This window comes from Equus caballus, chromosome 11 (assembly GCF_041296265.1).
Source record: "Equus caballus isolate H_3958 breed thoroughbred chromosome 11, TB-T2T, whole genome shotgun sequence".
Lineage (NCBI taxonomy): Eukaryota > Metazoa > Chordata > Mammalia > Perissodactyla > Equidae > Equus > Equus caballus.
Window position 1 is genome coordinate 50,559,766 of NC_091694.1, and position 12,514 is coordinate 50,572,279.

At 53.5% G+C, this 12,514-nt stretch overlaps 2 protein-coding genes across 4 annotated transcripts; both read left to right on the forward strand.

Annotated features, from left to right (window-relative positions):
* Positions 1–124: 124 nt before the first annotated feature.
* On the forward strand, positions 125–3,381 carry KCTD11 (potassium channel tetramerization domain containing 11). Its single transcript, XM_005597740.4, has one exon. The coding sequence runs from the start codon at positions 1,002–1,004 to the stop codon at positions 2,076–2,078; it is 1,077 nt and encodes a 358-aa protein (XP_005597797.2). The 5' UTR covers positions 125–1,001; the 3' UTR covers positions 2,079–3,381.
* Positions 3,382–3,502: 121 nt separating this feature from the next.
* Positions 3,503–5,678, forward strand: TMEM95 (transmembrane protein 95). 3 transcript variants are annotated; one of them, XM_014738005.3, is made up of 7 exons: positions 3,510–3,822; positions 4,059–4,115; positions 4,318–4,398; positions 4,499–4,519; positions 4,668–4,748; positions 4,862–4,949; positions 5,112–5,678. In XM_014738005.3, exons 1-7 carry the CDS (start codon positions 3,615–3,617, stop codon positions 5,143–5,145), a joined length of 570 nt encoding a protein of 189 aa, XP_014593491.2. In that variant the 5' UTR covers positions 3,510–3,614; the 3' UTR covers positions 5,146–5,678. The 3 variants fall into 3 exon arrangements, with proteins under 3 accessions (XP_070084051.1, XP_014593491.2, XP_023509210.1); XM_070227950.1 differs by lacking the exon at positions 4,499–4,519 and having other exon boundaries at positions 3,503–3,822; positions 4,644–4,748; XM_023653442.2 differs by lacking the exon at positions 4,668–4,748.
* The last annotated feature ends 6,836 nt before the right edge of the window (positions 5,679–12,514 follow it).

Here is a 12,514-nt window from a genome sequence, read left to right on the forward strand (position 1 = left end):
CGGCCTCAGCCCCAGCACCGGACGGCCCTGGGGCGGGGCTCCCGGCTCAGGCGACGTGGCCAGACGCGGCCGGCCGCCGAGAGGCCGCTGGCGTGGGCTGGGGGCCGGCCTTCCCTGCGGGGGGCTGGCGTCGGGCCGGAATGGCGAGGCTGGCTTTGGCCACCCCGGCCCCGAGGCATCCCCGGAATGCGGCGGCTCAGCACCCACCCCCTCGGGAATTTCCTAAGGGAGCGACTGGGAGGGAACTGGTCCCCAAGTCCGGACGGCCGGGCCTCTGTTTTTGAGCGGAGAAAACTCCGCTCTGGGAGAGGGTGGAGACTGGGCCCTCGCCGAGTTGCAGACGTGAGATGGGGCACACTTGGGGGCCGGCGGCGCTGCCGCGGCTGCTTCCGGAGCGACGCGCCTGAGTCACCCTCCGGCCCCCACCCCCGCCCGCGTCCGCCAGTCCAGCCCGTCCGCCCCGTCTCTCCGGTTCGCCGCGCTCGGCTCCCCCCCTCCGCCCGAGCGGCGCGAGCCCCGCGGGGGCGGGGGGCGGGGCGCCAAGGGGGTGGGGCTCTCTCTTAAAGGGACCCCAGCCACTGCCCTGAGGCCACTTCCTGGGGGCGGAGAGGACTTCAGCGGCTGCGACGGCACCGGGAAGGCGGCGACGCCCGAGTCCCGAGACTCCTGGCTGCTTCCAGCAGAGTCCTCAGACACTCCCAGCTCGGACTGAGCGTGCATCGTCATTCCCCAGCCGATACAGAGGCACCTCCGCAGTCAGCTCCAGTCAGCCCCGCCTCCATCTCTTGGGACCCGCGCCGGAGCCAGGCCAGGCCTCTGACTGGCCCCCGCCCCGGAGCCCTGTGTGGACTTGCCCCCGGCCACAGCGATCTGCCCGGGAACTCGGAAGCTGGACCCTTCCAAGAGTCGGTCTTGTGCTCGCCACCGTCACCTGCTGGTTGGATTCCGGAAGCCCACTGTCTGAAGACCACAGAAAGGAATCGCTGACCACCCAGAATCGGATGCGTCTGGACCGAAATTTCCCTTCCCTCCCTTCTGGCTTCCCTCTGCTCTTTTCATCGGTTCTCAAAACCTTCCGGGAGTTTCTGTGCCCGGAAACCATCCCCCACTACCAAGGTAGCTGGGGTGAGCCCCAAATCTTGCTGCCTTGTGCTACAACCTGTGCCTCCAACCCAGAGAATCTGAACCTTACGACCCAATTCTGCACGTACTCAGGAAGTTCTGCCTTTTCTTCTCTTTCCGTGTCTCCAGTACCTCCCAAAATTTCCCCTCCTCCTGTGCCTTCTTCGCCCCCCTCCTTTGGGGGCCCCGTGACCCTGAATGTGGGGGGCACGCTGTATTCCACCACTTTGGAGACCCTGACTCGTTTCCCAGACTCCATGCTGGGGGCCATGTTTAGGGCGGGCACCCCCATACCCCCCAACCTCAATACCCAGGAAGGCGGCCACTACTTCATCGACCGAGATGGCAAGGCCTTCCGGCACATCCTCAATTTCCTGCGGCTGGGCCGCCTGGACCTGCCCCGTGGGTATGGGGAGACAGCGCTTCTCAGGGCAGAGGCCGACTTCTACCAGATCCGGCCCCTCCTGGATGCCCTGCGGGAACTGGAGGCCTCTCGGGGGACCCCTGCACCCACAGCTGCCCTCCTCCACGCAGATGTAGATGCCAGCCCCCGCCAGGTGCACTTCTCTGCTCGCCGGGGTCCACACCACTATGAGCTGAGCTCTGTCCAGGTGGACACCTTCCGAGCCAACATCTTCTGCACTGACCCTGAATGCTTGGGTGCCATGCGAGCCCGATTTGGTGTGGCCAGTGAGGACAGGGCAGAGGGAGGCCCACACTTTCATCTGGAGTGGGCCCCCCGCCCCGCGGAACTCCCCGAAGTGGAGTACAGGAGACTGGGGCTGCAGCCACTGTGGACTGGGGGGCCAGGAGAACGACGAGAGGTGGTGGGCACGCCGGCCTTCCTGGAGGAGGTGCTACGAGTGGCTCTGGAGCATGGCTTCCGTCTAGACTCCGTCTTCCCTGACCCTGAAGACCTGCTCAACTCCCGGTCTCTGCGCTTTGTCCGGCACTGAGAACTGAGAACGCTGCCCTCAGTTTGACTTGGGGGGGAGGGGATGGGCAGCGAGGGATGAAGGCTCCCCTGAAGCCTCTTCCTAGTTCTGCTTTGGCAGCTGTGAGAGTCAGGGCTCCCACTGCACCTGACTGGAGCCCAGATGTGGGCAGAAATTCCCAAGCCCACGTCCACCAGAGGCTCATAAGTGGTCCAGAGAGCCTGGACTGTGGCTCTTCCTGGGAGGGCGGGAAGGCTTCTGTGATTGTTGTGTCCGAGGCTGGGGACGGCCAGTGTTTTTTTGGTTGGAGCTCATTATTCAGGGGTCTGGGAAGGTAGCAGAACCCTGGAAGGACACTGAGGTCTGGGAGAAAGAGGGACTTTGGATTGCTCTAATGTGGCCTCCTGGACTGTGGCTTCCTCTCCTGGAGCTGGGTGGCCTGGTCTGGACTGACCAATGAGAGGCCAGAACACTCTGGAATGTGGGAAGAGATTCTTTGCTGTGTCCCAAGCCACCTACCGAGGGAGACAGAAAGGCTACACCCCACCCTAGGTTGGCATAAGGGAGCTAGGAGAATCCCTGTTAACTATGGGGCTGGAGCATCCCTCTGGAGGGCCAGGTGTTTTAAAGGATCCCGTATTGATGGTGGGGCTGGCCATGGGAAAAAGGGTGGCACCTTCCTGGGTCCTGACCGTACTTCCTTCGTGTGTGTGTGTGTGTGTGTGAGCGAGCCAGTGTATCTGAGTGATGTGTGGGTCCCTGACATCTGGGCTCCCATCTGTGTTGCTGGAGACAGCATCTATGTGCTGGTCCTTCTGTGGTCTCTGCGTGTCCAGGCCTGTTTGGGGTTGCTCAGCAACTGTTTGGCACCGGGTGTGTCTGTGGTATGGCTGTGAGTAGATTGAGAATTAGTAGTTTAATCACAAGGGGCGTGTGTTTGTGCATGAATGTGCGTTCACATCACCACGTAGGCAGGAGGTGCCTGTTGGGGTTTGAGTCATTAGGATCTTTCTGGTGAAAGGTAAAAGAAGTCACTGGCCTTAGCTGGGCATTGGGAGGCCTGTATAGAACTCTTGGTTGCTAAGGCAACCATGGGCCTGTTGCTAGGAGATAGCTGAGGAAGGCCCAAGGCTGCTTAGGGCAGAGAGGAGATGAACGGAATAGTTTGGGGAGTTTGGGGGAGGCTATGGGAAGAGCTGGGATTTCTGGGTCCCTGAGGGGATGGGATACTCACACGTAACTTCTTCACTGGGGGAGTCACTCATGATTTATCACTGGTCGTGATTTACAAGAAGAAAAATAAAAGTGCTTATGGAACCACAAACTTGTAAAGGCTGCTGAGGGCCAGGTTGGGGGTGCCATCCTCCTTGCAGCAGAAGCTCTGCTTTCTCTGCCCATCTCCTACTAGAGATGTCCTCTTCTAATCTCTACTTCCCTGGGCCCCATGTTTACCCCAGCTGGGGATGGAGCAATGGCACTGTTCTGGAACACTCTAGAAGCTCCAGGCAAAGGGCTAGAACCAGGATCACAGAGCATTCCAAGGCCTTCCCAGCCTAGATGGGGCCCGCCCCCCTCCACTACCCCCCAGTGGGCCTCATGTGGATGCTGGCACTAGGTGGGGTTTTCCTGGCAGCCGCCCAGGCCTGTGTCTTCTGCCGCCTCCCGGACCGAGATTTGTCAGGCCGCCTGGCTTGGCTCTGCAGCCAGATGGAGGCCCAGTGGAGGGACTGTAAGGCTTCCTGGAACTTCTCGGCCTTTGCCTTAGGTAAGATCAGACATCCAAGGACTGGTCCAGCCCCAGTCACTCCTGTGTCCCAAGAAGAGCAGTATGTGGTTTCCCAGCTGTGCCTCTGAGCTGTCACCTCAGTCCACAGCCCTCTCTGGACACACTAGCCTTTCCCTCTGGGAGAGCTTCTTTGGTCCCCCAGGAAATTCAGGAAAGACCCCAGAATCTCCTTCTGGGCTGATGAGAGAATCGCTGGTCCTTGCTCATCTCCACAGATGAGGTGTCCATGAACAAAGTCACAGAGAAGACTCACAGAGTCCTGAAGGTCATGGGTGAGGTCAAGGGGGAAGGCACGACCTAGGGGCTTGGATGGGCACCAAGGAGGGAGATGGGAGGAAGGGGCCGGGGAGGCAGGAAGGGGTGAAGGGCAGGTAGAGACACAAGGGCGTGACCGGGGAGGTGCTGGGTGAAGGGGTGCAGATGATTTGGCCCTGTTGGGGCCCTGGGCAATATAGCAGCTCTCTGCCTCCCCAGAGATCAAAGGCTCTCTCTCCTCACTCCCTTCATATTGGCAATGGCTTCAAAAGACCAAGCTCCCGGAGTACACCAGGGAAGGTACTGATGTGGTTAGGGATAAGGGGTGCCTATGATCACAGGCAGAGGGCTGTGTGGCTGAGTGGCTCATCTACCCCCACCCCTCCTTGTCTCATTTCAGCTCTCTGTGCTCCTGCCTGCCGTGAGTAGAAAAGGAGAGGGGTAGTGAAGACAAGGGGCCTCGGGGTACCTGAAAAGAGCTTGGCAGTTAGCAGGGAGGAAGTGGGGTCCTCTGGAAGGGTGGAGCTGGTGCTTCCCCTCCCCAGCTCCGCTCCTGCTGTCTCCTGCAGAGGGCAGCACCACCCTGTACAACTGCTCCACCTGCGAGAGCATGGAGGTGTACTGTTGGCCCCGAAAGCGCTGTTTGCCAGGTCCTTACTCCCAACCCCGCCTCACCCTACTCAGACCTCTGAGCTCTTAGGCTCCCCCAGCGCCAACGGGTGTGGTCCCCAGGATCATCCACTGCCTCCTGGGTTCCCTGCAGGAAGACATGATCTTTGGGAAGCCAGGATTCTGCTCCTCTGTGTCTTCGGAGCTGTCCTGCTCCTGGGTGTTCTGAGCCTCATGGTGGAGTGAGTTGGGGGATAAGGGCAGGAAACAGCCTCATCTCCTCTGCCTCTGACCAGCCCAGTGCCTTCCACCACCCATCCTTCCTCCTTCCCTCCCAGCTCCCTTCCCTTCCTCCCCCTTTCCTTCCCCTCCCTTCCCAGACCTCCCATCCTGTCTTCCCTCAGGTCCAGCCACCTCAAAGCAAAAAGTAACTTGTGAAGACGCTGACAGCCTCCCAGCCTCCAGTTCTAAGGAACATGTACCCACAACTTCCACTTCCCTTGGGCAGGGGAACCCGTCAGCCCCTTAGTTCCAGCCCCAGAGGTTTAGTCTTCCAGACCCTGAAACCCAGCTATCCCCATGATCCCAGTGTCAGATAGCCTCCAGGGACCCAGGCACCCACAGCTGGAAAGTTCCTCCCCTCCAAGTCCTCAACCAATCAGATCGGGGCAGTCCGATGCCAGGAAAATATCTACAGAAGGAAAGAATCCCCTTCATGCACATCACCACTCCCACACCCCCTTCTACCTGTTCCCGGAAAACGGGGGGCTGTGTGCCCCAGAAGCTACTCTTGGCTCATCTGTGACTGGTTGGGAATCCGGGAATGAGTGTTCTGGAAAACTCCCTCCCTCTAGAGTGAGACCACATCACTCAGTCTGCTGGCATGCTATCCCCCCATTGTGAAACCTTGGCTTCCCACAGAGGCCTCCCTCCTGCCAGGCCCAACTAAACCTGCTGTCAAATGGCCTCTACCCATGCCTGGCCTCTGTCTGCAGCTGGGAAGGGCAGAGGGAGGACAGGAGACTGAGTGTAGCATGGTGGTTCTCAACTGGTGTCAGGGGTGGTTGCACCCCAGGAGACATTTGGCAACATCTGGAGACTTTTTTTATTTTTTTGAGGAAGATTAGCCTGAGCTAACAGCCATGCTTATCTTCCTCTACTTTATATGTGGGACGCCTGCCACAGTATGGCTTGCCAAGCAGTGCTAAGTCTGTGCCCCGGATCCGAACCGGCAAACCCCGGGCGACCGAAGTGGAGCACAGCATCTTAACCGCTGCACCACCTGGCTGGCCCCTGGAAACATTTTTTATTGCTTTGACTAGGGGGATATGCTACTGGCATCTAGTGGGTAGAAACCAGGGATGCTGCTCAACATCCTAAAATGCGCAGGAGAGTCCTCTACAGCAAAGAACTAGCCTGTCCAAAATGTCAATAGGTGTGGTTGAGAAGCCTCGGTGTTTGGTCCTCTGGCTTTCAGGAGTTTTTGGTTTGGGGGGATGGGAGATGGGACATGAAAAGAGAGGCCTGTCACCAACCACAAGTCTCAGTCCAAGGGCCTGGGCCTGGAAGGGATTCTAGCCCTCACCTAGCCCAGTGGTTTTCAAACTGGGCACCTGGAGGCTCCCAGGCAAGGCTTCTCAACCAGCCACACATCGGAGTCACCTGGGCAGCTTTGAAACTACCCATGCCTGGCCTCATCTACAGAGATTCTGAATTCAATTGTCTCATATGGGACCTCAGTTAACCTTACAGACAGGGTTAGAACCATGGTTTTGGGTTACTCATAAAGGTTCTGGGGATGGGGAGAGGAATGCCAGCCACTCCAGGAGAGTTCCTTCTATTTTGTTTTACACATTCTAGTCCAGTCCCTTCATTTTACACACAAAAAAATGAGACCCAGGGATCATACAGCAAGATCACACAACTTGCCCGAGATCATACAACTCATTCACCCATTCATTTGACAAATACTTAGTGAGTGCCCACCAGGTGCCTGGCAGTGTTACTGCCCAAGCTGGGATGAGAAGCCACACTCCTGCCCACCCAGGCACCCCAGCTCTCCTCTGGTCTGCAATAGCTGCTTGTACCTTCCTGTGCTGTGCCCTCTTTCTAGACTCAACATTTTGGAGTCGTCCTTGTTTTCACACCCAACAGGCTGTAGGTTGACCAGCTCTCCCCATTCTGGAAGGACTTCTATCCTATCTGTCCCCTGCTCCTGCCCTATGGCCCCTAGCCCACTCTGAAACCCTCTCACTGTGGACCCCAGTCTCCCAGATGTGCCACCTGACTCTGCCCACTCCCCTCAAATCCATCTCACCCTCAGCGGCCACACTGCTCTTCTCAAACCTCCATGTTGCTCACGCCTCCTCTCGGGCATTAAATGATGGTTAAGAAGCTGGGCTGTGGAGTTGGGCTTCCTGATTTCAAATCTGGCTCTGTCTCTTACTGGACTTTGCGCAAATTATTCTCTGTGCCTGTTGCCTCATCTTTTAAATGCAGATCATGTATTTCATGGATTCTATGGGCTCTTTTTTTTTTCTGTTTACATTTTAACATCTCTGAAGAATCCATCTTAAATTGAAGCTATGTCATGGCATAATGGTACATATTAGAACTGATGATATCTTCAATCAATGAAGTGCAGCAGTACTTACCCTACAGGATTACTGGGAGATCCAAATAAGTTCATATAAAATGCTTGGGACTGTGCCCCACATGTAATGGGCCCTCATTAAGTGTTAGCCATTATAGTCTCTGACTAAACCCTTCCCTAGCTCTTCCTTGCCTACAGAATATAGACCTGGCCCTTACCCTGACACTCAAGGCTCTCTATCGGCAGCTCCACCCTGCCTTATTTTGTCCTCAGGCCAGAGCTGTCCAAATATGGAGATATCTAGAATCTCTGCTTGAATGCCCACAGGCATCTCAGACTCCACATGTCCAAACCCACCTTCCCCCCAACCCCACCCACCTCATGTAATCTCTCTCACGCTTAATGGCAGTGCCAACAGGGTCACGGACCTCTTTCTCTCATGCCACATGCCCACTTCTCATCAATACGTAATCTACCTTTGTAATACTTCTTGGAATCTGGCCCCCACATGTCCCTGGAGCATTCTCTCGAAGCACTGCCCATCCCACAGCCACACTGAATCACTTGTGGTTGCCCAAACACTCTGTCCTCGTGTCTCCTTCCCTTTGCCCAGGCTTGTTCCTGGGATACCCTTCTCCTTTGGCTCCGACATTGCCTCTTCTGAGAAGCCTTCCCTGAACCCCTGCGACAGGGTAGAGTGCCCCTTCTCCAGGCATCTCTCATGAGGCCCATATTACATCTGGTGGTGGGGTTCTTTATACATCTTCCCTCTACACTATGCTCTGCCCTATAAAGCCACCACCTAAGGTTTTGTGTCTTTGTTTCCTCAGTGCCCTGCACAGAGTAGACACCAGGAAGTGTCCTGACAACTCCAGCCCCTTCCCTGAACCCTTGGGATATGCCCTCACCATGTAAGCTCTTCGTGAGCACCTTGCACAGGAGGCTGGTGGAGTTTATGTTTCTTTTCTGTGTACATAGGGCCAAGCCACCAGAGTGTGGTCTGTCACGGCAGGGCTGGTTTTTCTGAGCCTCTCACCAAACAGGGGAGGCTGCTGCAGGTGTAGCAGTTTGAAACAATGGCCCCACATTTTTTGACACTCCTCCCATTGAGAGGTTGGGTCTATGTATCCTCCCCTTGAACCTGGGCTCCCTGACTGTCTGACCAATGAATGCGGCAAAAGTAACACTGGGCCACTTTCTGAGCCCAGGTGCTGGTACCTTCTGCCCTCTGCTTGTGGAAACCAGTCACCATGCTATGAGCGAACCCAGCCTACACGAAGAATCCACATGAAGGGGTTCGGCCAAAGCCAGCATCTACTGTCAGACACATGAGTGATAATACAGCCTCCAGCTGTCAAGTCACCCTCAGAGTTTCAGTCTTTCCAACTAAGGCCCTAGACATAGTGGAGCAGCGAGAAACCATCCCCACAGTGTCCTGTTGCAATTCCAGATTCTCAAAGTCCAGGAGCATAATAAAATGGTTGTTTTATGCCACTAGGTATTATTACTTAACAACAGATAACTGGATCAGTGGGGCAGAAAAAGAAGCTGAGGACTTGGCACGGGTGCCTGACATGGTTGGTCCTGACACTTCTTACCTATGTGCACGAGGAACATCACTTCACCAGCCTGAGCCTCAGTCTTCCTACCTGTAAAATGGAGTTAATGATGGCTTACACGTATGGAGACTGTGTCCCACACCATTCTAAGCATTTTATGGATTGTATTATCTATAGCTGTTTAACAAATTATTCCAAAACTCAATTGTCTGAAACATTTATTATCTCATAGTTTCTGTGGATCAGAAATTCAGGAGCAGCTTCACTAGGTGGCTCTGGCTTGGAGTTTCATATGAGGGTGCAGTCAAGATGTCAGTCAGGGCTGCAGGAATCTGCAGGATTTGGTTTGACTGGGGCTGGAGGATCAGCTTCCAAGAGGGCTCCCTCACATGCCTGGCCAGTTAGTGTTGGCTGTTGTCAAGAGGCCTCGGTTCCTTGACATGTGGAGGTTCTCCACAGAGCTCCTTGAGTGTCTTCACGTCATAGTGGCTGGCTTCCCCCAGAGCGAGGATTCCAAGAGAGGAGGGCAGAAAGTCACACAGTCTTATATGACCTAGCTCAGAAGTCACACACCATCCTTCCGGCAATATCCCATTGATTACACAGATCAGCTCTATTTATTGTGAGAAGGAACTATAGAACAGTGTGAACACAGGGAGGAGAGTTTCACTGGCAGCCATTCTGGAGACTGGCTACCACATACGTAGACACAGTTAATTCTCCAATAACTCATATGGTAGATACTTGTAATAGGCTCATCTTGAAGATGAAAAAACAGAGGCACAGAAACATGAAGTAACCTGCTCAGATTCACAGGATGGTATGAGGTAAAGCTGAGATTCAAACTCAGGCAGGCGGGCTCCAGAGGTAAGGTCTAAGCTACCATGCTGTAAAAGCCCTCAGCTCCACTGGGAGGTTAAAAGAATATTGTGGATCTAAGAGTGCTTCCCCTTTGGAAAGCAAACTAACAGATGCATACAAGTCCTGAGATCACTGGGAGAGCCCAGTGATCTCAGGGGTCAGAGCAGGAAAGGAGGAGCTAAGGGGGCATCAATGTGGTTCCCAATGGAAATGGAGAGGTTTCTGCACAGGGACGGGCCCCACTCCCAACCCAAACCCAAGGCCAGGAGGTGGCGGGGGGAGAACCTGGGTGCCCTCTCTGCTTATCCTTCTGGTTCCCTGCTCTGTGAGGAAAGACTTGGCCCTGGTAGTGTGAATGTGCTCATCCTTCTCGGATGCAGAGCCTGCAGGGCAGGGCAGAAGTTGGGGAAATGCAGATGGAGGGGGGCGGTGCCAGATCTGGGCCTCCAGGTTTAAATGCTATTAGCAGGATGCTCCATCTCAGCCTAAGGGATCTGCTCCCTGAGGGTGGTTAGGATGGTCTGGTTGTGCTCCCCCTCATCCCATCCTTCTTTATGGGCAAAGGTGGGTAAGATAGTAGCTTAACTCCAAAAGTAAGAAATGAACAAGAAGGGAAGGAATAAGAGGTCTCTGATTCCCTGGGTTTATTCCAAGCCAAAGACAAAGGTGGGGCTGAGCCACTGCCTCTGGTTTCCTGCTGGAGCACAGAGGACCTAGGCCAGGAGTCCAGTCAGTAGCACCCTCTATCCTCAGCCTCCTCTCCATCCCATAGACAAGGCCTAGGCAGGGCCAGCCTCTCTCCCCTGAACCAATGGTAAGAGCCTCTTCCCTGAGCTCCCTGCTTCTTCTCTCTCCCCTTTTCCCAGCCTCTGACTACAGCAGGCTGGTTCTGTCACTCCCCTGTATAAAACCTTTCAGTGGTTACCAGAGCCTTTAGGTAAGGCCCAAACTCCCAACCGTGTTCTGCCAGGCCCTGTAGAATGAATCCAATCAGGGCAGGGATCGGCGTCTGCTTCTTCACCTGGGTCCCCAGAACCTGGCACAGTGAAAACTTGCTGGAAGGATGAATTGATGCCTAGTTTGGCTTCTGCCAACCTCTCCGGCTGCATCTGCCTTCATATCTCTCCATATGTTCTACACTCATGTAGACTCCCAGATGACCTCCAGTGCACTCAGATATGTAAGAACACTGGACATTCAGAGGAAAATCAGGTTTCACATGCTCTTCTCTGAAGAAGCTCATGGAGCCATTGTGTTTCCCACCAACAACCTGGACGACAGCAAGATGAATCTCAAAAATATGTTGAGTGATAGAGGCCAAATGCAAATAATAAACACTGTGTGACTCCATTGACAAGAAGGTTAAGAGCAGGCAAAACTGATCTATGGGTTTTAGAAATCAGAATAGTAGTTGCCTCCGGGGAATTGGGATTGACTGAAAATGGGCACAAGGCAACTTTCGAGATGGTGGAAATGTTCTAGATCTTCATTTGCATTCATGGATGTGTAGATTTATTGAAATGCATTGAGCTGTACAGTTAAATCAGTGCATGTTACTGAATGTAAGTTATACCTCAATAAAGTACTATCAGCATAGAAAAATACAGTAACATTCATATGAATATAACAATGCCAGAAAACCCCTCTGTATGGATTAAACAGCACATCAGACATAACCAAAGAGAGAACTGGTGAACCGGAAGATAGAGCTGAAGAGATTACCTGGATTGCAACACAGAGACACAAAGAATGGAAAATATGGAAGAGATTAAAAGACGTGGAGGACAGAGTGAAAAGACCTAGCACACTTTTTTTTTTTAACGATTTTATTTTTTTTCCTTTTTCTCCCAAAGCCCCCCACTACACAATTGTGTAGTTTTTATTTGTCGGTCCTTCTAGTTGTGACATGTGGTATGCCACCTCAGTATGGCTTGATGAGCAGTGCCATGTCCACACCCAGGATTCGAACTGGCAAAACCCTGGGCTGCCAAAGCAGAGCATGCAAACTTAACCACTCAGCCACGGGGCCAGCCCCTCTAGCACACTTCTAATCAGAGTCCTCAAAGGAAAGGACACAAAGAATGAGGGAAAAAGAATCTTTGAAGTAGGGCTGGCCCTGTGGCCAAGTTGTTAAGTTGGTGGGCTCTGCTTTAATGGCCCAGGGTTTCACCAGTTTGGATCCTGGGCATGGACATGGCACCACTCATCAAGCCATGTTGAGGTGGCGTCCCACATAGCAGAACTAGAAGGACCTCCAACTAGAATATACAACTATGTACTGGGGGGCTTTGGAGAGAAGAAGAAGAAAAAAGATTGGCAACAGATGTTAGCTCAGGTGCCAATCTTTAAAAAAAAAAAAAAAAAAGAATGTTTGAAGAGATACTGGCTGAGAATTTTCCAAAACTGATAAAGATGCGAATTCATAGATATATGAAATAAAACATACTGTGCAGAATAAACAGAAAGTAATCTATGCTTAGATACTTTGTAATAGGACTACAAAATACCAATGGTATCTCAAAAGCAGAGAGAAAAGACATCACCTACAAAAGAATGGCAATCAGATGGAGCAGACTTCTTCACAATCAGGATGCATCAGACCCATTGTATGTCCACGCTGTCCCAGCTACTAAGAACATAGGATTAACAACACAGATCCAGCCCCTGCTGGGTGGAGTCCATAGTATATCAAGGAAGACAGATGTGGAGGGAGCAATTATAGGGTTATGAGCTGGCCAGGCTGGAGGGCAAAAGACCTGGCAAGGAAACCATACAGGAATAACTGTGAACTATG

Excerpts from the sequence above, each read along its gene's own strand:
- KCTD11 (XM_005597740.4), top strand. The coding sequence starts at position 1,002 with ATGCGTCTGGACCGAAATTTCCCTTCCCTCCCTTCTGGCTTCCCTCTG.
- TMEM95 (XM_070227950.1), top strand. The coding sequence starts at position 3,615 with ATGGGGCCCGCCCCCCTCCACTACCCCCCAGTGGGCCTCATGTGGATG. Across the intron at positions 3,823-4,058 it reads CTTCTCGGCCTTTGCCTTAG|ATGAGGTGTCCATGAACAAA; the intron begins GTAAGATCAGAC and ends TCATCTCCACAG. Across the intron at positions 4,399-4,643 it reads CCCGGAGTACACCAGGGAAG|CTCCGCTCCTGCTGTCTCCT; the intron begins GTACTGATGTGG and ends TCCCCTCCCCAG.